General features: G+C 36.9%; 3 protein-coding genes and 1 long non-coding RNA gene across 4 annotated transcripts; 2 read left to right on the top strand and 2 right to left on the bottom strand.

Annotated features, from left to right (window-relative positions):
- Positions 1-150: 150 nt before the first annotated feature.
- On the top strand, positions 151-2,210 carry LOC110747488 (uncharacterized). The gene is made up of 2 exons (XR_002525212.2): positions 151-790; positions 1,988-2,210. It is a non-coding gene; the product is annotated as an uncharacterized LOC110747488 (long non-coding RNA).
- Positions 2,211-9,528: 7,318 nt separating this feature from the next.
- MAPKKK19 (mitogen-activated protein kinase kinase kinase 19) lies at positions 9,529-10,987 on the top strand. Its single transcript, XM_021969092.2, has one exon. The coding sequence runs from the start codon at positions 9,685-9,687 to the stop codon at positions 10,732-10,734; it is 1,050 nt and encodes a 349-aa protein (XP_021824784.1). The 5' UTR covers positions 9,529-9,684; the 3' UTR covers positions 10,735-10,987.
- Positions 10,988-12,796: 1,809 nt separating this feature from the next.
- On the bottom strand, positions 12,797-14,348 carry LOC110765859 (uncharacterized). Its single transcript, XM_021969104.2, has 3 exons — positions 13,686-14,348; positions 13,245-13,430; positions 12,797-13,156 (listed from the first exon to the last, which is right to left on the bottom strand). Exons 1-3 carry the CDS (start codon positions 14,166-14,168, stop codon positions 12,872-12,874), a joined length of 954 nt encoding a protein of 317 aa, XP_021824796.1. The 5' UTR covers positions 14,169-14,348; the 3' UTR covers positions 12,797-12,871.
- Positions 14,349-17,568: 3,220 nt separating this feature from the next.
- On the bottom strand, positions 17,569-19,975 carry LOC110765829 (Subtilisin-like serine endopeptidase family protein). Its single transcript, XM_021969070.2, has one exon. The coding sequence runs from the start codon at positions 19,918-19,920 to the stop codon at positions 17,584-17,586; it is 2,337 nt and encodes a 778-aa protein (XP_021824762.2). The 5' UTR covers positions 19,921-19,975; the 3' UTR covers positions 17,569-17,583.
- Positions 19,976-21,927: the final 1,952 nt, after the last annotated feature.

Genomic DNA, 21,927 nt, shown 5'->3' with positions numbered 1-21,927 from the left:
AATTAATCATTAACTGTGGCAGAACAACAAGAACCGCAGAGAAAGCTCACCTATAGACAATCTGAGTGCTTCAAACTTTTGATTTAAAAACATAAAGTTTGGTTTAAAAAATTGTAAGTAGGATCTTATTAGGGGTGGGCATAAAAACCGATAAACCGAATGAACCGACCGAACCAAACCAAACCGAACCGAAAAATGAGGTTTTTTTGACCAAACCGAAAAAGTCAACACTAAACCTGACCCGAACCGAAGTCAACGGTTCGGCCTTCGGTTCAAAAAAATTTGGAACCGGAAAACCTGACCCGAACCGAGCATTAATCAATAATATATAAATATACCACGTGGCCTCTGTTTATTGGGTAAAAGAAGAGCTTTACCTTGAGGATGCTTGCACTAGATCACAACCACAACTAAACCTAGCTCCTTCACCTTTCTCTTTCATTTCACTCTCTCAAATTCAATCGCCGCCTCTCTCACCCTCTACCTCTATCGTCTCTCTCCCGACCTCACCCTCACCGTCATCGATCTCTCTCTCTCTCTCCTCTCATCTCCTGTCTCTTTCGACCTCATCCTCTCTCTCTCGACCTCATCCTATCTCATCTTCTGGTTTTTATTTTGTTCTTTTTGCAGGCAGAGAAGCTTAGTGGCAGTTGTTGGCGGCACTGGAGAAGGGAAGACATCGCTTGTATTAGCCATGCTTGGAGCGCTGCCTCCCAGAGCAGATTCTGGTGTTGTAATCAGGGGGACTGTTGCTTATGTTCCCCAAGTTTCATGGATTTTCAATGCTACTGTGAGTCGCAGCATCTCTTCTTTGAATGCCTACAATGTTCAATCTGTTATTTGTCTTTTTTTCTTCATTAGTTTTATGATTAAGTTCTTTCAAACGTTTTCAACTATTTCTGACAAATAAATATGAGTTGATATGGGTGAATAAAGCTGTATGGGTGTGTATTTCAACTTTCAAATAACCTATTTGATGGGTTTATGGGTTTTTGTTTATTTATTTAGTTTCCCTGCGTATATACACTTGTTATCAGTGTGTATTGGTTGATTATATTGGTTGCAAAGAGGGATCTTTGTGCATCTATCTTTAAGATACCTGGCTATCCTTGAAGCGCCCCTTGTTGCAGTTCATATTGTACTGCTGGGTTCCAGATTCTTTCTTTTTGGCCATGAATTTTTATGTTCAATTTTTGTAGGAAACATACAAATAATATCATTAAGAACAAGCCATGGAATGCTTTTTTAAATCTGCTGTTTTTTGTAGTGCATGCCCATCATATATTGATGGCACTGTAAGATTTTTAGCAATATAAAAATATATTTGAATATGTAAAATAAGAAGTGGTCCTGTACTTCAATTGGTTGATTTTACTTGGAGAGAGGTATTTGAATCTGTAGTTTTCAGGTATTTGATTTTACTTGGTTGATTTTGCTTCAAAATTTGACTGAAACCCGCGAAGCTTCAGGTATTTGAATATGTAGTTTTCTGGGTGATAGTAAATGAATGCATTACTACTAGAATGAAACATCAGAAATCCCCCATTTTCAAAGCTTTTCATCAGTTGATATAAGCCATAAGGCCACTCCTCATGACAACCTGGATCAATATAAAACATTTTCGTCCAAGACTTTTCTTCACCACAATCTTTCATTACCCACACATTCAGAGGATATATAAAAGCAACTTCACATACACACCTGTAATGTTCATTAATTAATTTACTCATTCTTTCATTTTGGATGAATCTAGTTTGCTTTGGAACAGAGCTTATAAGATGTTTTGAATGATAACTAATTGAGAAGTGTTTTTATCTGTGTATTTGAGTCGATTGAGGTGCTATAACTTGTTTTGATCAGTTTAAATGATTTCAGACAGAAACTGCAAACACTTTTTTTTTGGGTGAAATTAACTATCGAGTTGGAGTATGATTCTGGTTGTTTGGTGAGTGATTTTAAACTGATACAAGTGTATTTTTTTTTGCAGCTCCCTTAACTGATACAATCATACGAGTGAATCTGTTTGGTATTTAAAATTTAATTTGGTGTTTTACTTGTATTTTTTGTCATGGGTTGTAAAATATAATTTGGTACTTTACTTATATTTTTTGTCATGGGATGTAAGAAACAACTAATTTGATAGTTGGGTGATGCTTGTGATTGTGATTTAGTTTAGAAACTAAAAAAAAACAGGTTATAATTTAGTTGAATTTACAGGATTTGGTTTAGGAAAAATGAAGTGGGCTTTAATGGATGGCCTGTTTGAAAAATTGGCATTGTGGAAAAAACTTGGGCTTTTGAATAAATAAGCCAATTAGGTTTTGGCAATTTGACCCAAAAAATAAAGATTTTGGCCCAAAAAAGTGATTTGGGCTTAAAAATAACTAGTAGTGGGCTAAAGCCCAAAACCGACCAAAAAGCCTGAACCGAACCGGAGCCTATCGGGTCGACCGGTTCGGCCCAATTTCGGCTTTCAATTTGGAGCCGATCCGACCCGAGAACCGATATCTTACTCGGTTCGGCCCACGGGTCACTCAAAATTCAACCCGACCCGAACCGTGCCCAGGCCTAGATCTTATAATCTTTAGTCATTGCTTCATTGGGGCATGTCAATCCAGTTCCACTTTTGGGGAACCATACTTCTTTTGCAAGTTTGACCTAGCTCAAGATTCACTTTTGGTGCACTTGTCTCGAATTGGACTATTATTGTAGCATCCTTCTCAAATAGGACTATGTACATAATAATAACGCTATTTGAGCACCAAATTCCTAACCAAAATAACATACTAAAGAATCTAGAACAATGTGTGTGTCGATAAAACCTTTCTCCCTCTATAACGTTTGTATATATTAAAAAAATATATATATATATATATATATAAAGAAGATGAATATGGTAACAAGCCACATACGCAATCAATCTTGGGCTTGTAAACCAGAGAGTGGCTAAAAAGTTTTCGAAACCTTGTGGGGTGTTGTATGGGCCACCCTGGAGTTTCAATTTGGGCTGCAACGATGACCAAAGATACCGTCTGGCCTTGATTTCTAACTTTTTAATTGCTCCATTTCATTATGTTGAGTTTTATTTAAAAAATATATAAATAATAAATAATAATAAAAACAGCGATATATAGTCTAAAGATATGAGAACGCCGTTAATGACTATTTGATCTAATGACATTAGTCTTCACTTTGTCAGAGAATTCTTAATTTAAGTCTAATGAACAAATAGTCGTTGTGTGATAAAAAGGAAAAAGAACAATAGCTGTTGGGAAGAAGAAAAAGAAAGAAAAGAAAGAAGAAAAAAAAAGGAGCATCCCCTTCATAAGAATTGTCGTATGAGACCCCAAAAAAATCAATCAATCATAGAGGCAAAAATAGAGAGTTTGGAATACAAAGCTTTTCTCAGATACGTAGATGTTGACTTAAATGAAAGTCAAATCATGGACTTAGGGAAGGAGCTAAAAAAATCAACTTCCATGCAAGTGCAATTTCCTTCTACGCCACAAGACTTTTCCTTTCTTTAGTCGCATTGTTGAGGGTCATCATCCATGAGTCGTTCTATAGTGAGGGTGTCATATATGGACCTTCATATTAGTCACGAGATTAATCTGAATAATAACTTCACTTAAGTTTAATGAAATGATCATGCGGCTAATATGAAGGTCCATTCTATAGAATTTCGCCATCATCCATACCTACCTTGCCATTAGTGGATCAAATTGCGATCACCCGTTTGATTTTAATTTTGTTTAACACAAAAGATCTGAAAAGAGCAAGCCCATAAACCATCGTTGGTTGATCAAATTCAAAACCGACAAGCCAACTGTGAGCCCAACTTTTCTCATCGTATTCGGCCCCATACAAAATTTCAGTCTAAATCTAACCCAGCTGCAACCAGAAGAATGAAACAACAAACTCCCCCAAAATCATTAAGGCAGGGTCAAATCAAACACGACTGGCAACTCACTACCAGCCACCTTCGAAGCTCATATCATAAGAACACAACAAAGCTCAATGAAAAACCCCTAGGGGGACCCACTTGGCTTTTACACGGACGTTGACTCTCAATCCATCCTTGACCGCACTTGGTGCACTGCACACCATCTGCCTTGTGCTCCTGTTGTGCGGTGGCTAATATTATAAAATTATATATATATATATTATGAATTATGGACCGACGGCTCATATTTGGGTAAATTGACCCTTGAAGGGGTCCGTGGTCGCACCGTCGGCTTCAAGATGAAGAAGAATCAGCATGCTGGTTCTGAGTATCTAAAAAAAGGCTCACGTGGGCTACTAGCTATGTGATATCATCATGAACCGACAAATCTCACAATTTATAATAAGTTAATTTCCCTAAGGAAAATATTGTGACACTTTTGTTTTTATTTCTTGACGGCGATTCAAGATATTTCATCCCCCAATTTTCTTTGCATGTGTGAAGGTTGGTCCTACTTTGCAACAACCACCACTAGTACCATCCAATATGTCTACCATTCCGGCCCCATAATCATCACATATGCACGTGAAATTGGAGGTCGCTCGCTGCTGCCTAAATTATGCTTTAAAGGATCATTAGCCACTTGACAATCTAAATCCTAGCCTCTTTAAATGGTCACCACAAGTTGTTCGTATTAATATGGCGTTAAAAAAAAAAAGTGGAGCTAGCTAGACACTAGGGTTTTGAAGCTTACCAATTGTCACAACGAACAATCCCCTAAACACTAGTGGTTGCCCTTCCTCAGTTTTCGACCGATAACCCTAAACATTATTAGGCATGTGCGAATATATTTTAATGTCTTTTTTGCGATATCGACCTGTCACCGTTTGATTAATCTGCTTAAAAGGATGAATAAATTTAGAAAGTACTAATACACCTTCCAAGCTAAATGAAAATACAAAAAGAAAAGAGCAATATGTGAGTTGTCTATTTTCAGTATGTGTTTTTCATAATGAATAAACAAAACAGAAACAAAATTACAAGTCGGATTCTTTACGAATTCCGAAATTCCGAATATCGAACTTAACTTTACAAAGTATAAAAAAAGGAAATTAGAAAACCAAATAATATAACAGTATTTGAATGTGATTGCCGCAAATGCATGCTTCATTCTCTCTCTCACAGTCTCACTAAAACTTGTTACAATTTCACATCACACATGGCATGGGTAGTAATTATAGCATGTGGCTTCTAGGATCTACAAAACGATGTCGCATGAATAGCACAGAAAAGTGATTGGATGCCTTAATTTCAGTGACGACTCGTAAAAGTGTTGTGTTGCAAATTACACGTACAAGGCAAGGCAACTGATTGATGGGGAAATGGGACAAAAACAATCGCATCAGGATTCAGGCATCATGTTTCAGGTTCAGGTAAAAAGCTTTTATGCCCCCGTATATTCTTTCTTTTTTTTTAAATTTCTTTTCCTTTTATTTTTCCAATATGACATTTTATATTTTGCTTGACTTGACAATTACACATTCCGTATCAGCTTTGGCTTTAGGTCTTTGGCCTTTTTAGCCTCTGGCCCCCACACATACAAATTCTGTGTGCTCAGATGAAGTGAACCGAACTTCCATTCAACTGGTGCATTCATGCATAGCCTCATTAAGGCTTAAGGTTGCAGAGCCGCCTCCAACTATCCAAAGTGGGCAAACATCATACCTGCCCTTCAATCTTGAACACACTTCCAACCATATTGTTAGGAGCACGTCAGTGTCGGCTTTGGCTTTTTTAACCAATCAACACACTACTTTTATCATCACTTACTCTAACGGTTCATTTTTCAGTAGAATTGTATCACGATCGCGTAGTTCGTAACTAACGAGTAATATTTCGGTGAAGCTGTACCACGATTACGTAGTTTATAATTCACAAGTAATTTTTCGATGAAATCGTATTATTGTCGCGCAAATTGTAACGTAAGAGTAATTTTTCAGTGAAATCTTTGTTACGATTGCATATAATTATATACTAAGGTATTTATTATATGATAATATAGAGCTTGTCCAATATAGGTCCCTACATTTTCTATTTCCTAGACATATACCCATCACTCTATAAATCTATGTGTAAAACCCAATTTCAAATTTAAATGAGCAGTAGGATATCAAAGGTCATAGTATTCCTACGTTTTTACTTTATTTATAATTTATTTCAAACGTTTCATTTACTGCCATAATTGTAATTAATACTCCTTATTAATAACATATCAATCACCCCATTTCTTTTGGTTGTCATTCCCTCTAACATATCGCCCCCTAAAATTGCAACCCAAAAAAAAATTCTGTAAATTACATATCCAATAGGTACATTATTTACATTATTTACCCATAGGTAAATTATTTTACAATATACCTATAAATGCGTATAGGTAAATTATTTACCCATAGTATTTTTTTATTTTTTATTTTTGGGCTAAGGATTTACCTTTGTTTGTTGTATATTAATTTACCTACCTAGAGGCATAGGTAGCTAAGAAAAATGTAGCACTTTAGTTTGTTGTATATTAATTTACCTACCTATAGGCATAGGTTGCTAAGAAAAAATGTAGGTAAATTCATGTACCTAAACACATAGGGGTCAAATAGAGAGCAACATGTTATTTCCCCTTGAACAAATTAATTCAAACCATAACAATTATTAAATTTGGAAATTAGTATAAATAAAAGGAAATAAATAAGCTATCAATTTGAAAATTAAATTACGAAATGATCAAGTAATCAAATTTTTGTTTTAAATGAGTATATTCTTGTTTTTTTTTTATAGGAACAATGAGTATATTCAAACCATACGGCAGTAATTACACCAAGCTTTAATTACTTTTTTTAAAAAAATAAGGAAAAAACTAACTCATTAAATCCTTGGAATTTATACAAAATTGAAACACAATTAATAGGCATGGAATTGCGGCTAATTTCCTAAACAAATTACGTTAAAAATGTAATCAAGGGTATTATAGGAATTTTAAAAATATAACATTTAACACATTAAGATTGATTATGAAATTTGATGAGTTGGATCCTAGTCATCGGGTTTTTATTATAAAAATTGAGTTTTATTTATAGAAAAATAAAATGATGGGTTGTAGGTAAGAAAATATTAATTTGAAGGGGAAGAGTCAAATTTACTATATAATATATAAAGATGTTCCTGTATTATATAGTAATTCATCGTAACTCGCAAGTTTATGTGGTTGGTTCCAAACTTCCAAGTCTGAAAGTGCAGTGCCTGACAGAAGAGAAAGGAAGAGGCTGATAATATTGTTTATAGGAGAAACGTGCCAACTTGCAGTTTGTATAAGCAACTGTTGTGGACAGAAGTTACAAAGCATGCTTGCTTATACAAACTGCCATGGCTGCCCTGCCCACTGGTTGGATACAACTGTTGCTCACCATTTGCAGCAGTTATGGCTTATCTATTAAAGTTGCAACTAGCCATATGCAGCGCGTCGTCTCTTTTTATTCCTTGTTTCAGGGAAGCAAAAATATCTCATTTGATTTTTTTTGCTTGGGCTTGGAAGTTTGAGCTTAGAAAATTATTTATTATCTAGAATGAGGTCATTCGAAAAAGCTATCGAGCGTATCAAATAATCAAGTGACATGCTAACGTAGTATATCCAATCCAACTCGAATTATATTTCTAATTTTAGATGTGCCGTCATCTATTGTTTAAAGTTAGTATAAATGGCATCATAGAAATATCTCTTCTTTTAAGAGATGCGATCAACCAATAATGTGATCTATAAGCGTGATATTTGCATTTTCTTTTTCTTGGAGCCAATAAAGAAGAATTTAGAAGACAAGAGTTGAAATGAAGCTATCACCTCGCATTACTATATGATGTGAAGGGTTTGTAAAGATTCTGCTGGTAGCCATAGCTGGGGGTGGTTAGATTTAGTATTTTTACGCAATGTTTTGTGTGCGATATAACTAGTCTTTTAAGTACACCTTTTTGCTATTGTTTTGAAAAGCACATTTAAAACGTGGCTTTAACTAATAATCTAGTTCATAATGCAATCAATTCAATCAACCTACTAAAATTAAGCGTGACATATGACATTCCATTGAACCAAAAATGTGGAGAAGGGTTGATCCCACAATGGCGATGGCGAGACAGATAGATGCAAACAAATTCTGTCGGTTCTTATTTTTTTTTACACCCAATAGAAATAGATAGAGCAATTTTGTTTCAGAATAAATAATATTAATAATATAGGCCCATATTACGTGAGATGGTCACACATGTCTTTGCTTATTAATTATTATTTTTATTAAAAGTGTGTTCCTTGTTTATTTTGTAGTGAATAAAATGAGGCAGGGCCTTCAAATTTTTGGGTCGTTGCTAAATGCACATGAGACATGCCTTCAATGTTGCTTTCCTTCTTGTTCTTTTTTCTTTTTTTTTTTTTTTTTTTTTTTTTTTTTTTTTTTGGTTGTGTGTGTGTGTGTTCTTGAGGGAAAGGGATGGAAAGTTACATTGTACTTTTTCCACATCCGAATGAAAGTGAATCAAATAAAACAGGTTATAAATTAGTTAAATGCATTTCTTTTTCTTGAAGTAACAACAAGATGCCCCTACCTTATTCAACAAGGAGAGGGAGAGGGAGAGGGAAAGGGATGGGAAAACTATTTGTGTTTTCTCATAGAACCGCTCATAAAATATTTCTTAATGAACTTGGTTTGTGAGGCTAATGCTTATCCCTAACAAAGTGGATAGGGTTTCAAAATAAGTTCTTGAGCTTATCAGGAATGTACTTAAGAACAACAAAGGAATTCCCTTTTCCTGTATGAGAAACGTCTTGATTTTATTTTCAATATATACTGTATGAGGATTGTAATTCCTGCGAATTCAAATTTGTCACACGAATAATATTATATTATTATTTTTATCAAAAAAGGAAAAACAAAAGCTTAATTATGCATGTATGATGTACTTTAACACTAATCAATTATTGTAATCTGATTTGGTAATAATTTGTTGGGGATGCGAGTTTAATGAGACCAATCAATCACTGACACACCCTAATCTAATTTGATGTAATTAATTAAGAGTAGCATTCCCTTTTCTCCTCATTTACTTCATGCCATTACTTTCCAATAATATAAATAGAATTACACCGTCATTGAAAGGATAACGAACCCTAACAATTACCCCCAAAACCTATCTGAATGGCTGCTGCTGCCCAAGTAATTGCATTTTGCCCCATGTGATCAAATTTACCTGCCCAAGTAATGAAATTGTGTACAGTGGTAATTAAGTCATTACACACAGAAAATATGACATCCAAGCCGCGTGGGACGAGTAAAAATCTTTCCGTATCATTATCAAACCACGTTTGAATAGGAAACCAGTCCTTGTGCACACAAAAATATCCTTTGCCTATCACGTGCTTTAAAGATACCAATCAACTTATTAGCCCCCACTCCACCAAATATTTCAACCAAAATAAAAAAAAATATTAAAAACCTAAAGTTTCCTAACTCATTCAGATTGAGAGAGGCTATATATACAGAGGCTGCTGCTTCAGAGTTGCTAAACTTTTTCATGCTCTCTCTCTTCTTTCTTCCTCCCAAAGCAAACCAAAAACCCTCACAATTCACTGCCTGAAAATCGCTCTCAAAACCCACACACGGAAAAATCCCTTCTTTGATTCTACCCAAGGTTTCAAGTTTCAAACCATGGAGTGGGTTCGGGGAAAGGAAATCGGTCGGGGAAGCTTTGCCACCATCTACACCGCAAAGCCCAAAAACCCATCTTCTCAACTTCCGCCATTGATGGCCGTCAAGTCTGCTGAAACCTACTGCTGTGCTTCGGTCGAGACCGAGAAGCGAATCCTGGACCAAATTGGGTCTTGCCCACAAATCATCCGCTGCTTCGGAGACGATCGGACCGTCGAGGACGGCGAGAAGTTTTACAATTTGATGCTGGAGTATGCGACCGGAGGTACTTTGGCCGACGAGCTCAAGAGAAACGGCGGTCGTTTGGCGGAAGCCGATGTCCGACGACACACAAATTCGGTGCTTAAAGGACTCGGCTTCGTCCACGCAAAAGGGTTTGTTCACTGCGACGTGAAGCTTCAGAACGTTCTTGTTTTCGACAATGGAGTGGCCAAGATCGCCGACTTTGGGCTCGCGAAGAAAGCAGGGGAAACAGAGCAGAAAGCCGAAGTCAGAGGAACTCCTCTGTATATGGCGCCTGAATCTGTTAACGACAACGAGTACGAGTCGTCTGCTGACGTTTGGGCTCTTGGGTGTTTGGTTGCGGAGATGGCGAGTGGAAAACCGGTCTGGGATCACAGCCCCGGAGCGAATATTTTCAAACTCTTGATCAGAATCGGAGGAGATGAGTTGCCGCAAATTCCAGAGGACTTGTGCGAAGAAGGAAAAGATTTTCTGGGAAAGTGTTTTGTCAAGGACCCGAAAAAGCGCTGGACGGCTGAGATGCTTCTGAGCCATCCTTTTGTTTCTGATCACGACGCCGTTTTGTTGGAAGACACCAAGCTGTCACCATCTCCGAGAGGCCCTTTCGATTTCCCAGAATGGGTTTCGATGGCAAGTTCAGAAATTTCATCAGACTTTGGGGATTCTTTTCGAAAGAATGATTTGAATTCCGGGTCTGATTGGTCGTCGAGACAGAGTTCTATTCCGGCGGAGGATCGGTTGCTGCAGCTAGTCACGGAGGAGACACCCAATTGGTCTTTCTCTGGAGATTGGGTCACAGTTCTGTGATTCAATAATTTTGGGTAGTTTTCTGGGACAGAGTAGGAAAGGAAAGAGTCGAAGGTTCTAAGATTCAATTATTTGTTGATTATTTTTGGTGACGGTAAATATGGAGTAGGACAGTAACAGATGATTTTAACAGTCTGGTCTTACTTTGGTAGATGAAATGGTCCTCATTGGTGCCACGAATGGGTGACCAAGTGTAAAGAAAATTTTTGATTGACTTGAGAAATATAATAGTTGAGATTATTTTCCGAGAAAATTTGCAGATTTCCATGAAAGTGTTGTGAGGCTTTGGGCTCTTTCTTCTTGACTTTGAAAATTCAAGGATGGAGTTCAACTTATTTTTCTATTAACCACATTGACATCGTGTGCTAATGCTAATTCTGCTAACACACACTTGAATTGACCTAAATTGGGTCAAGAGGCAACTTGTAGAAAACTCAAAACCCATCTTTTATCTTTGCAAATTCACATGATACGTGGACTTTGTTCCTCCTCTCCTCCCTTGCACGGCTAGTTTGATCCGAATATTTACGAGCATATTTTTGGGTTGTTGGGTTTTTAAAGTTAAATTAAGACTAATAGTCTGGCGTCCGAACTTCAACCACAATGATTCACACGACTTGAATATAAACAAATATAAATTGAAGATTATCCATGCTGTATTTTTGTTGTACAAGTAACAAATTGTTTGATGTATGCCGACAAATTGATTAGTTGCATGATAAAGTAAATCTTGATAATTAGTATTAGATACATATTAAATTAATAATTTATGAACCACAAGCAACACATGATTCTTCTTTATGGAATTATACACATGATTGGTTGTTCATACAAAACTGTTTTAAACGCGATTATTGTGTGGTAATATAATAATGTCCATTTTACAAGAAGTTGTTGTGGATAATGAATGTTTCAAATGATCACCAAAGTAGGTTGTAACTCGAGAGAATAAAAAGGGAAATAAAAGTTTGTTGGATGAAAAAGGTTCATGCTTGTGTCAATAATCTTTTTTTTAATACATAAACATGTGTTAGATATGTGAACCTTATCCTTAATTTTACTAGACTTTTTATTATTGTATTTATAAATTTATTATTATTAAATAAGTTGGAACAATTTTGACTCTTCAGAATCATTATTTTGTCTTTTTCTTAAAACAATAATAAACTTGAATTCCCATTGGTTGTCTAGGCTTTAGATTAACAATAGAAAATGAGTTTCCTTTGCCTTTTGGGATAAAATTGGGCCTTACCTTATCTAGGCAATGGTTAGGGGCAAAAGATTTTCAGGACATCATCAAATTTGCCACTCTTCTAATATTAAAAGAGTGATGATTTTCCCACTCCAATTTTATCCACTTACACTCCATTTTATAATTAAAAAATGAGTGTAAGTGGATAAAATTGGAATGGGGAAATCATTACCCTATTAAAAAAGGAAAAGGATTTTAGGTCTAATGGTCTCTAAATCATGCCCTTGCATTTAATAAAAAAAAAGTTAACAAAATTGACGGCATAATCATTTATCCTAACAAAACTAAAGTTGAAACACCATTAGGAACGATTTTGGAAATTAAGAGACCAAAATGCGAATCAGGTCAAAATTCAGAAACCATTAAACCTAAAAACCCTTATTTGGTAAGGCTATTTTTCACTCTAGCTTTTGATTACTGAGAATAACCATTTGAATTGTTACATCCAAAAGTTATATGGAAATCGTTCTTCACTACAACTTGGGGTAATGCAACAGTTCAAAGTTATCCCACCTATCTTGGTTTTTTTTTTAAATTTTCTTTTCTTGTTAATTTATACACTACTGCACACTTGAGTTTAAAAGGTGGGCAATCATAACTCAACTGATTAGGATTTTCCCTGTCCTTGGAGAATTGAAACTGGAACCGAACCGGTTCAAGCCAATTCGGATGAAACCAAAGAAAAATAAAGAGAAAAAAAAAAAAACGAATCAAGCCACCTACATCTCCGCAGCTAAATCCTGAGCCCTACTTTCACTTTCTGTATGCACACATTTTTTCTACCATTACAAAAATCCGAACACCAAAACAAAATTTAATTAATTAAGAAAAGACAGTGTACAACTTCATATTTATGATCAAGAAAGAAGGCAATTAATAAATAATTCACTGGTAACTGCATTTGTTCTTCAAGGCAATGGCCACATTCATCTTTTTAGGATCCATAACCACTGAGCAATCCACCCTTCTGTGGAACTTGGGCTTGACCAGCTTGCCCAAAACATAAGCTTTTGACCTAACCAGGAACCTGAGTGTCAATGGCACTGCCTGAGTGGGTGCACCATTTGAGCTTCCCAAGTTTGCTCCTCCACCATAGACTGGAATTCTGTTTCCTATCAACGTTATTGTAATGGATCTCTGGCTCTTTCTCGATTGATAAAATCCCTTTATCTGCAAAACCCAAATAAACCCAATTACCAGAAAAGAAAAAAAAATAATTATATATATAATTAATGGGAAAATGGTTAGGATTTCATACAGTTCCAGTGGCTACAGTGAGCTGAGAATATGAGAGATCTAGAGGTGTTGGTTTCACATGGACACCAAAGAATGTGGCAGTGTTACGAAAGGTGAACTTCAGTGTGGAATTCATGGACAACATGTTGGTGGCCACTCCTGAGAAATCCTCTCCCGCTTGAACCACAAATTGATCAAATGCAATGCTCTGCATGTAACACGTTTTATATAAATACAACCAAAATTCAAGAAACACCCACCTCACAAAATTTCCATCTCAATCCAATTTTCGTAAAAGAAATAATGGTATGCGAAAAAAAATGCAATCGACTGGTAAAAGGAAGGTGATTTGGCTCGTATCGAGCATACCAATCTACAATATCTAGTATTGTTATCGACTAAGTATCAAGTATTGTAAATTGATATCAGAATCGAACATTATTTATGAAGAAAATAAAATTACCTTCATAGTGATAATGGGCTTTTGGGGCCTACTAGCACCCCATAGAATCAAAGAAAACAGAGAGAAAAGCCCAAGGAAGCCCACAATAAAAGCAAAGAAGTAACACCTACGAGTGAGACCATGCTTGGTGCCATCATCATCAAGAAGGCCTTCTTCTTCAATGGAACCAAACTGATCCTTCCACGGTCTCCACCCCTTGCGGTGGGACCCACCGCCGTGGTGGTTCTTACTGCGGGATCCCGAGAAGCGGGTGGAGGCGGACTCGCGAGAGTGAGGCCCAAGAGAAGAGTTGGAGTGAGAGTGAGGAGGGGAGCCCATAGGGCTGAGGACTGGGCTGGAGTTGAAGGAGTTGGTGGTCTTTTCGCCATCGTGCGAGTCGCGAGATGGGCTCTGGACATAGTAGGCCGCCCGGCGGGGCGAGCGCGCCGGTGAGGACTGGCTGAGGCTGCTCACCTCGGAGTCAGTCTTGGCCAGCACTGACATTGTTCTAGTTTAAGTTCTTTTCTCAAGGCTCAAGCCAACTCAAAGCTTTTTTTCTTCTTCTTGTTTGTTTGTTTGCAGAGAAAAAAAGAAAGAGGCGTTTAGTATGAGTGAAGAGGAAGAGTATGTTTTGATATTATATATAAATCTGCTGCTTCTGCTGTTAGAATCTCTGGAACGTACGTTGTAAGGTGCTGCACGTTGTGTTGTGTTTTGTTTATTGTTTTCAAAGTGATGGTAATTAATATGGGGAAGAGGAGTTGACAGTGTGCACTGACACTTGATAATTTTTCGAGCATTAAAGTATGAATATTATGGGGTTTATTTTAAGCCTTTACCTACCTCTTTGTTGCACAATTAATTGCATCGATCGGCTTGTTTATGGATCCAAATATCAAAGATAGGTTTAACTAAAGGAGGTTTTATACAAATTTATTTAGATTCGATTTTTTCCCCTTCTTTAATATCTCTCGTATTTAAGAAAAAAAGATTGACTTGCTTTGTTAGAATCCATTGGTTTATATTGTAATTGGGGTTTGATTTAAGCCTTTACCTACGTCTTCGTTGCACAAAATTAACTGGATCAACTTGTTATGGATCCAAATGAAAGATATAGGGTTTACAGAATTTTGTGAAGTTTTTTTATTTTTAATTTAAAGGATTGACTTGCTTAAAATCCATAGGTTTATATATTGAAATTGATAGAGCATGCAGAGATTTATTTATTTGTTTGATGGGGATGCAAAGTTCATATATATATATATATATATGCTGCTCTTCATTACGGAATATCAGATCTGCAAGTGCACCTTTTCTTTTCTTTTCTTTTCTTTTTGCTTTGTGTAGTTTTTGGGCTTTTGCTTAGCAATGACACAAGACTAAATTGAAGTGTTTTAATAGGGAGTGCCTAGAAAATTAGGAATGTCGGTGCAGGCTATTTGCTTAAGCAAACTCTGTGTAAATTGTGTTAATTGCTTGGGCCTGAAAATCTGAAACATGAGTGCTTCAAGACACTCCTTTTATGGGGGCTTAAAGGCTTCAAGAGTACTCTTTATGAGCCTTGAAGCATCTATATACTTCCTAAATATGGGCCAAAATAGTGGGAAAAAAGTCACAAACATGTCAAAACAATGCGGTTTCAGTTACGGGTTCTGCAAGACCCAAAATAAAGTAACACACTAATACGTGGCCATTGCTAGAGATCTCATATCATTTTATGTCCACATAACAATTTGATATATCAATTGGAGATTTTCTTAGTTATATTTAATTTTGTTGATTTAAAGTTCTTTCCCACGTGAATTGTTCTTTGTTGGTCACATGATCATTTTAATGAAGGCTTTTTATCACAAATGGTCCTTCAGGTTTACAAAATTATCACGAATCATCCTTCTAGTTTTTTTGTGACACTAATAGTCCTTCAGGTTATCATCTACTCATCAAAATGGTCCTTCAAGTTAATTTCCGTCAAAACTGACATTAAAAAAATCACTACCCATTCAACCAAACCCAACCCTCAAAACTCCTTCCCTCCATTTCTTCCTAGGTCCTTTCATTTTGGCGCCTCTATAGTATATAACTAATCTTGAAAAGTAAAATTCTAAAGAAATTGAAACAATCCAAGCTCAAGCAAAAAGTTAGACAACAATTACCATATGTGCTTGAACGAGACAGAGAGGGAGATTACAGTGGCGCTAGGTACACCATGAAGGCCACGATGTTACCTGTGAAAATGAAAAACAGAGAGAGAGAGAGAGAGAGAGAGAGAGAGAGAATTTAGAATTGAAAACCAAATGAAAATTGGAAAGAAAAAGGAACCCAATTATTAATACAGGGGGGGTTGGTTAGAGGAGGTAGAAGAACTAAGTAGCTAGGGTACCTAGAACGCCAAAAACAGAGGCCAAGAGGAAAGCATCAGGGGCTGCCATTCTGGGGGTGAAGCTCTTTTAACTAAGGAGTGTGTGAGGATTTGAGGGCACTCCAAAGAGTCAAAGAGCTTCCTCTAATTGTTGCATTGTGTGCCTTTATATAGGAGAGCAGAAGGGGAAAAGAAGACCAAAGAAAAAGAAAAAAAAAAAAAAAAAAGTTGAGCTAGCCTAGCCATGAACAAACTGTATATTTGATGTCTTAAGCTTACTCTAGTGTGTCTTCTTCTTTTTACACATGTTTTTCTTCCCCTAGGTAATCATAATGAATGAGGACAACTACAAGCAATCCTCTGTTCCGTACTGGATGTTGAAAAACTATTGAATCACATCAGTACTCAAAAAACTATTGAGGAATCTGTATTTGATGTGCCATTGATAATGAATTTGAAGGACTTCTTCTATATTTCATATTGATCCACGAGCATGAATTTAGTCTTTCTCTGGAGTTCTCTCCATTGTTGGTCTTTCTCTTGAGGTTGGATTGTTTCAATTTCTTTAGAATTTACTTTTCAAGATTGGTTATACACTGGGGCGCCAAAATGGAAGGACCCAGGAGGAAATGGAGGGACACAGTTTTGAGGGTTGGGTTTGGTCGAATGGGCAGTGATTTTTTAAAGTTTGTTTTGACGGAAATTAACTAGAAGGACTATTTTGATGGGTAGATGATAACCTGAAGGACTATTAGGCCATCTCTAGTCATAGGGCTAAATGTAGTTCAGGGCTAAAAATTTAGCCCTCCAAAATATTAATTTTTTAAAGAATAGTGCATGGCTAAATTTTTCAATCTCCAGCCATACAAGGCTATATTTTAGGATCCTTCATATTTTATTATATATATCCAACTATGACATCATCTTACTTTATTGTTGGCTTTTAAAAAGCAAATGCATGGGCCCACAAAAATTTGGCCTAGACTAAAGGTGGGCTATATGTGGCCTGATTGGAGGGCTAAATGGCCAAATTTGGCCAAAATTTTATTTAGCCCATGGCTGGAGATGGGTTTTGCATTATTTTAGGGCTATATTTGGGATATAGCCCATGGCTGGAGATGGCCTTAGTGTCACAAAAAAATCTGAAGAACAATTTGTGATAATTTTGTAAACCTGAAGGACTATTTGTGATAAAAAGCCTTTAATGAATCCACAGGACATGGATTTCATTTAATTTACTCATATTTCGTTTTACACTTTCTACTCAAAGCCATCTCTCACACCGAGTAGTTGCACAATCGCGATGACAATGTTTGTGTCGTTGGCTACATTTTCTCAATGTAAATGGTAAAGATAACAGAGCCACCGAAAAGAGAAGAATAAAATGCCTAAATTGAAAAGAGAGTTGAAAAATGTTGCGTTTGCTGATTTTTTTATTTTTATTTTGATCATATTATTTTATGTCCCTTCTTCTCACAGCACTTCTACAAGACTAACCACACATTTAATAATAGATTGCAGGTGAGTTTCTGTGGAATGGAGGCATATACAATGAGGTCTTTATAATAAAGAATCTGGCACGAGGTTAGTGGCCACTATGGGACTCCTCACTACATATTTTCCACCATCATCAACCCAACTAAGGGAGCCTTGGACCACATCTTCTTTCAGCAATTTTGGACCTTCCAAAGTGAGCTTGTAACTTAGCTTTTCATACTTGTTCTTGAACACCAACCTCTCTGGCTCCACCTTCACCTTCAAACCCGCCATTGCTGTCAACTTTGCAGTATAGACAGACCTTTGCTCTCCCACATTTGTTACTGTCCTCTTAAATTCTTGTACAACTTTTGCACTAGAATTTGAGCCCTTTCTGTTAAAGTAAGCAATGAAAGATGGATAATTCAGATCGATAGACCGATTGACACAGCTGTGAGTGGATCCTGTGATAACTTGTATCTGTTTTGCTGTGTAATTCATTGCACAGAGAAGCTTTATGTAGTCCTCTGCTGTTGTGTCGTAGACTAGTCCCGGTTCGAGTGCTTTGTTGGGATTAATGTGGCCTGCTCCAATGTCCAGGGGGGTTGCTGGGAGGTTAGTACTAACATCTATGATGGGTTTCTGTGTATTGTCTAATGGATTAGCTGTAGTCATAAGGGCTGATCTAATCGCGGCAGGGCTCCAATCACGGTGTACTTCTTTGATGAGAGCAGCCACACCTGCCACATGAGGAGCTGCCATTGAAGTGCCTGACTCAATGTTAAATTTACTGAACAAAGAGCCTGACTGAACTTCAAATACTGAACTATTTGGAGACCATGATGCCAGGACAAATGAACCGGGGGCTAGAATGTCCGGTTTCAAGACACTTGGGCAGCTTGGAGACGGCCCTCTAGAGCTATAATCATCAACCTTTGGTGCTGGCTTTGTTCCAAGGACTGTCTTTTTAAATTCCAAAATTGCTGTGGGCTTGCTGCTCTTCTTGATATATTTTAGGACATTTTGGCCATCTTGCAGACCAATAAATGCTGCTGGAAATGAGCTTTTAGTGTAGAAATCTGAGAGGGAAATATTGGTGATGAAGACAGCTCCTGAAACTGTTGCAGACTTTGCATTCTCAACTTGATCGCTTATACTCAAATTGTCCTTGCACACAACAATCTTGTTTTTGAGTTTTTTCAATTCCTTCACACTTCCACAGCCATCCATAAAAACTAGTGGCAATTGGCTTCTAGAGGAGTTCCCCGGATACAAGGTTGTAAAGGTGATTTGCATACCATTTCCGAGGGTTAAAATTCCCTTAAATTCACGATCTATAGTTCCTGCACCAACAATCACAGCCCATGGTGCTCCATTGAGTAAGGTCCCCCAGCCAGAGCCTTCATTTCCTGCTGAAGCTGCAACAAAAATTCCCTTTGTCATGGCTGCAAAAGTGGCTATTGCAATTGTGTCATCATCCAAAAAGCGGTCATCCAAGGTATAACCCAAGGAGATTGACAATATATCCACCCCATCTTGAATTGCCTGGTCTACTGCCGCAAAAAGATCAGATTTGTATGCACCATTAAACCAAACCACTTTGTATATAGCTATTCGAGCTCTTGGCGCCGCTCCTCTTGCTGTGCCGGTAGCATAACCAAAATAGGATGCACCATTCACATCACGACCAGCAGCAGTGGAGGAAGTATGAGTTCCATGTCCATTCGTATCGCGGGGTGAATTCATCCTAATCTCTAAGTCAGGATTGTTGGCGATGAATCCTTTGTTGAAAAACTGAGCCCCAATAAGTTTCTTGTTGCACAAGGAAGAATTGAATTGGGTGCCAGATACACACTTCCCTTTCCATCTAGAAGGGACATCAGTGATTCCTTCATACTCTTTGAAGCTCTCACTCTCAGGCCAAACTCCAGTGTCAAGTACACCAATTATGACACCTTCGCCGTAATTCGAAGCAGGCCAGGCACCAGAAGAGGAAGTTAGGCCAAGGAATTGAGAAGTATGGGTGGTGTGGAGTTTGAGGGGGCCATCAGGAGTGACAGAAATGAAGCCAGGGGAGTTTTTGAGAGCTTCAAGCTCAGAGAGAGTGAGAATTGCACTAAAACCTTGGATAGAATCAGTATATGTATGGATGAGCTTTGTGGTACTGAAAGTATATGCTTTAGGACTGTCTGAGATAGATAAAAGGGTTGCCAAATACCAACTCTGTTGGCCAGAGAAGGCTTTTGGCATGGCTTTTGAGTCCATGTGGATGATATAAGCATTGGATTGTGCAGAAACTGAACTGATGAAGTGAGTGATTGCAGATAAAACTGTACATAAAATTTGCAGGGCTAGGGCAGCCATTGATGAGCAATGCAATGGCATTTGTGTGATACAATATTCTTGGCTATAAATATCCATAATCCATGGCTCAATTCCATCGTGCTAAGCAATAAGATATGGACCACTTAAGCATATAGTGACCAAAATGAGTGTTTGCCAGAAAGTTTTTCACATCCATCTTATCTTTGTCAATGGCTTGGATAAAAGTGGGACACCACCTGGTGTACCTCTTTTCTCTGTAACATGATAGTCCACCCGTGATTTCTGTCTTCTTTTTGTACCACCATAAAATTACAAACAATATTAATGAAGGTACTGCTCAATTTGACAAAAGAACCGAGAAATTCATCAGATCATCACGTGATATTATAATTCACCTATAATATAAGACGTATTTTATTTCTTAATATTATTTTCTAAAACATAAACTCATTATCTACTCATATTATAATACGTACGTTTACACTCATACTCAAGTATAAAGACCTGAAAAATGGGCCAAAGAACCTTTGAAAGGTTCATAAGGAGTTGGAAGATGAAAGTAAAATACCAAGTTAATTTTGACCTTAAACCAAGGAAGATTCAAGTGAAGCGTGACACACGTTTTATTATCATATTCATATCACATGCAAGCATACTTGTATGCAGATGACAGGGTCCAACTTCCCCATTTAATCGAAGTTTACATCAAACCAAGGTGAGCCATGAATTCCTTATACTGGTCTTGGACGCTAAATCCATGATTTGGTTTGTTGTATGTGTGTGTTTTTTTCTAAATTATCTGCACTAAAAAGTCTAGAAGTCTAGAAGCAAATTAACAGAACGGATCAACTGATATGTACAATGAAGCAAAATCATACTGGGACGGCTTTACTAATTCAGTCATACATGACTGCAAATACAAGGTTAAAATAGATGAACTTATTTATTTATTCAAGCAAATTTGGTCCAGACCATTGAGAGAGAGGGCTGAAAATTAAAATCTTTCTAGAACCCAAACGTGTTTCTTTCTTTTCCCTTCAGGTCCGGCACGCCTAGAAATTTCTCTTTGTCCTTCCTTCACTTTGCCCTTTCATTGTTTCGAAGCTTCTTATTTTTAGTTTTTTTTTTTAAAGAATAAATAAATGATGACCGTTGAGTCTATCGCCATAAAAATTTATGAATCCGCCATTGATTTTTTTTTTTTTGTAGTGCTACTAAACGAACCCTAAAATTAATTGAGTACACCCTATGATCTAAGTACACTTTAATATTTTAGTCAAAATGTACAATTTAACTAAGCAACACCCTATTTAACTATTAAAAATACCCATAGTACACCATAATACACTCTATCACGCAATACCCTAATACCAATTCTAAACCAGGTTTCTCTTTTTACATGAATTTGTGCCCTTTTTTCAGATTTTGGGTTTGCATCAAAATCTTTAATTTCGTAAGCTGTTGTGGGAGTAGATTTGCTACCTCCTTCAATTCAAAGCTTGATTCTTATAAATCATTGTGATTTTATTTATTTATTTATTTATTGAACTTGTTGCCTCCAAATATGTTCTATTATCTTATGAGTTTCTTTTCTTATTTATGAGTAAAATTCCTTTAAAAATAACTACGTTCTTCTATTGGATGGGACATATGATTGAAGATTGGTATCATGAAAAGAAATAAAAAACATCCACCTGATGTGCAAGGTCATGAATTACAACAACACTTCGAGCATCCTTATAAACTCCATTCGAACGATACTTGGTAGTCAAAAGTCTTAATCAAAGGACAAATAATGATCAGAACTCCACCATCACTAACTTTACTTGAAAAAAGAAAAATAAAGAAAGAAGGAAACATATAGCAAAAGAATTAAGAAAGAAAACCATATAGCTAACCATTTAATTAGTTGAAACTACTTACAATGGCACAAGGCCTACATACCACTCATTGACCATAAATAGGCATTTTTCCCATAGGTATACCCTCCCAATAGAACATTCAACGCAAGAACACAGGACTTTCGAATATTCAACAACAACTTCTTGTGCTTCCGTCAATGCTTGTTGCGTTGTTTGTGGACACTAAGCAATACGAAAACTT

This window comes from Prunus avium, chromosome 7 (genome assembly GCF_965620075.1).
Source record: "Prunus avium chromosome 7, drPruAviu1.hap1.1, whole genome shotgun sequence".
Lineage (NCBI taxonomy): Eukaryota > Viridiplantae > Streptophyta > Magnoliopsida > Rosales > Rosaceae > Prunus > Prunus avium.
Note: the sequence above shows the minus strand (reverse complement) of the source record. Positions and strands in the feature narration are given on the sequence as shown.

What these genes read in the sequence shown, in the direction of transcription:
- MAPKKK19 (XM_021969092.2), top strand. Translation starts at nt 9,685, where the DNA reads ATGGAGTGGGTTCGGGGAAAGGAAATCGGTCGGGGAAGCTTTGCCACC.
- LOC110765859 (XM_021969104.2), bottom strand. Translation starts at nt 14,168, where the DNA reads ATGTCAGTGCTGGCCAAGACTGACTCCGAGGTGAGCAGCCTCAGCCAG. An exon ending in AGCCCATTATCACTATGAAG is followed by an intron (nt 13,431 to 13,685) that starts GTAATTTTATTT and finishes TGTTACATGCAG; the next exon opens with AGCATTGCATTTGATCAATT. An exon ending in TCACTGTAGCCACTGGAACT is followed by an intron (nt 13,157 to 13,244) that starts GTATGAAATCCT and finishes TGGGTTTTGCAG; the next exon opens with ATAAAGGGATTTTATCAATC.
- LOC110765829 (XM_021969070.2), bottom strand. Translation starts at nt 19,920, where the DNA reads ATGGATATTTATAGCCAAGAATATTGTATCACACAAATGCCATTGCAT.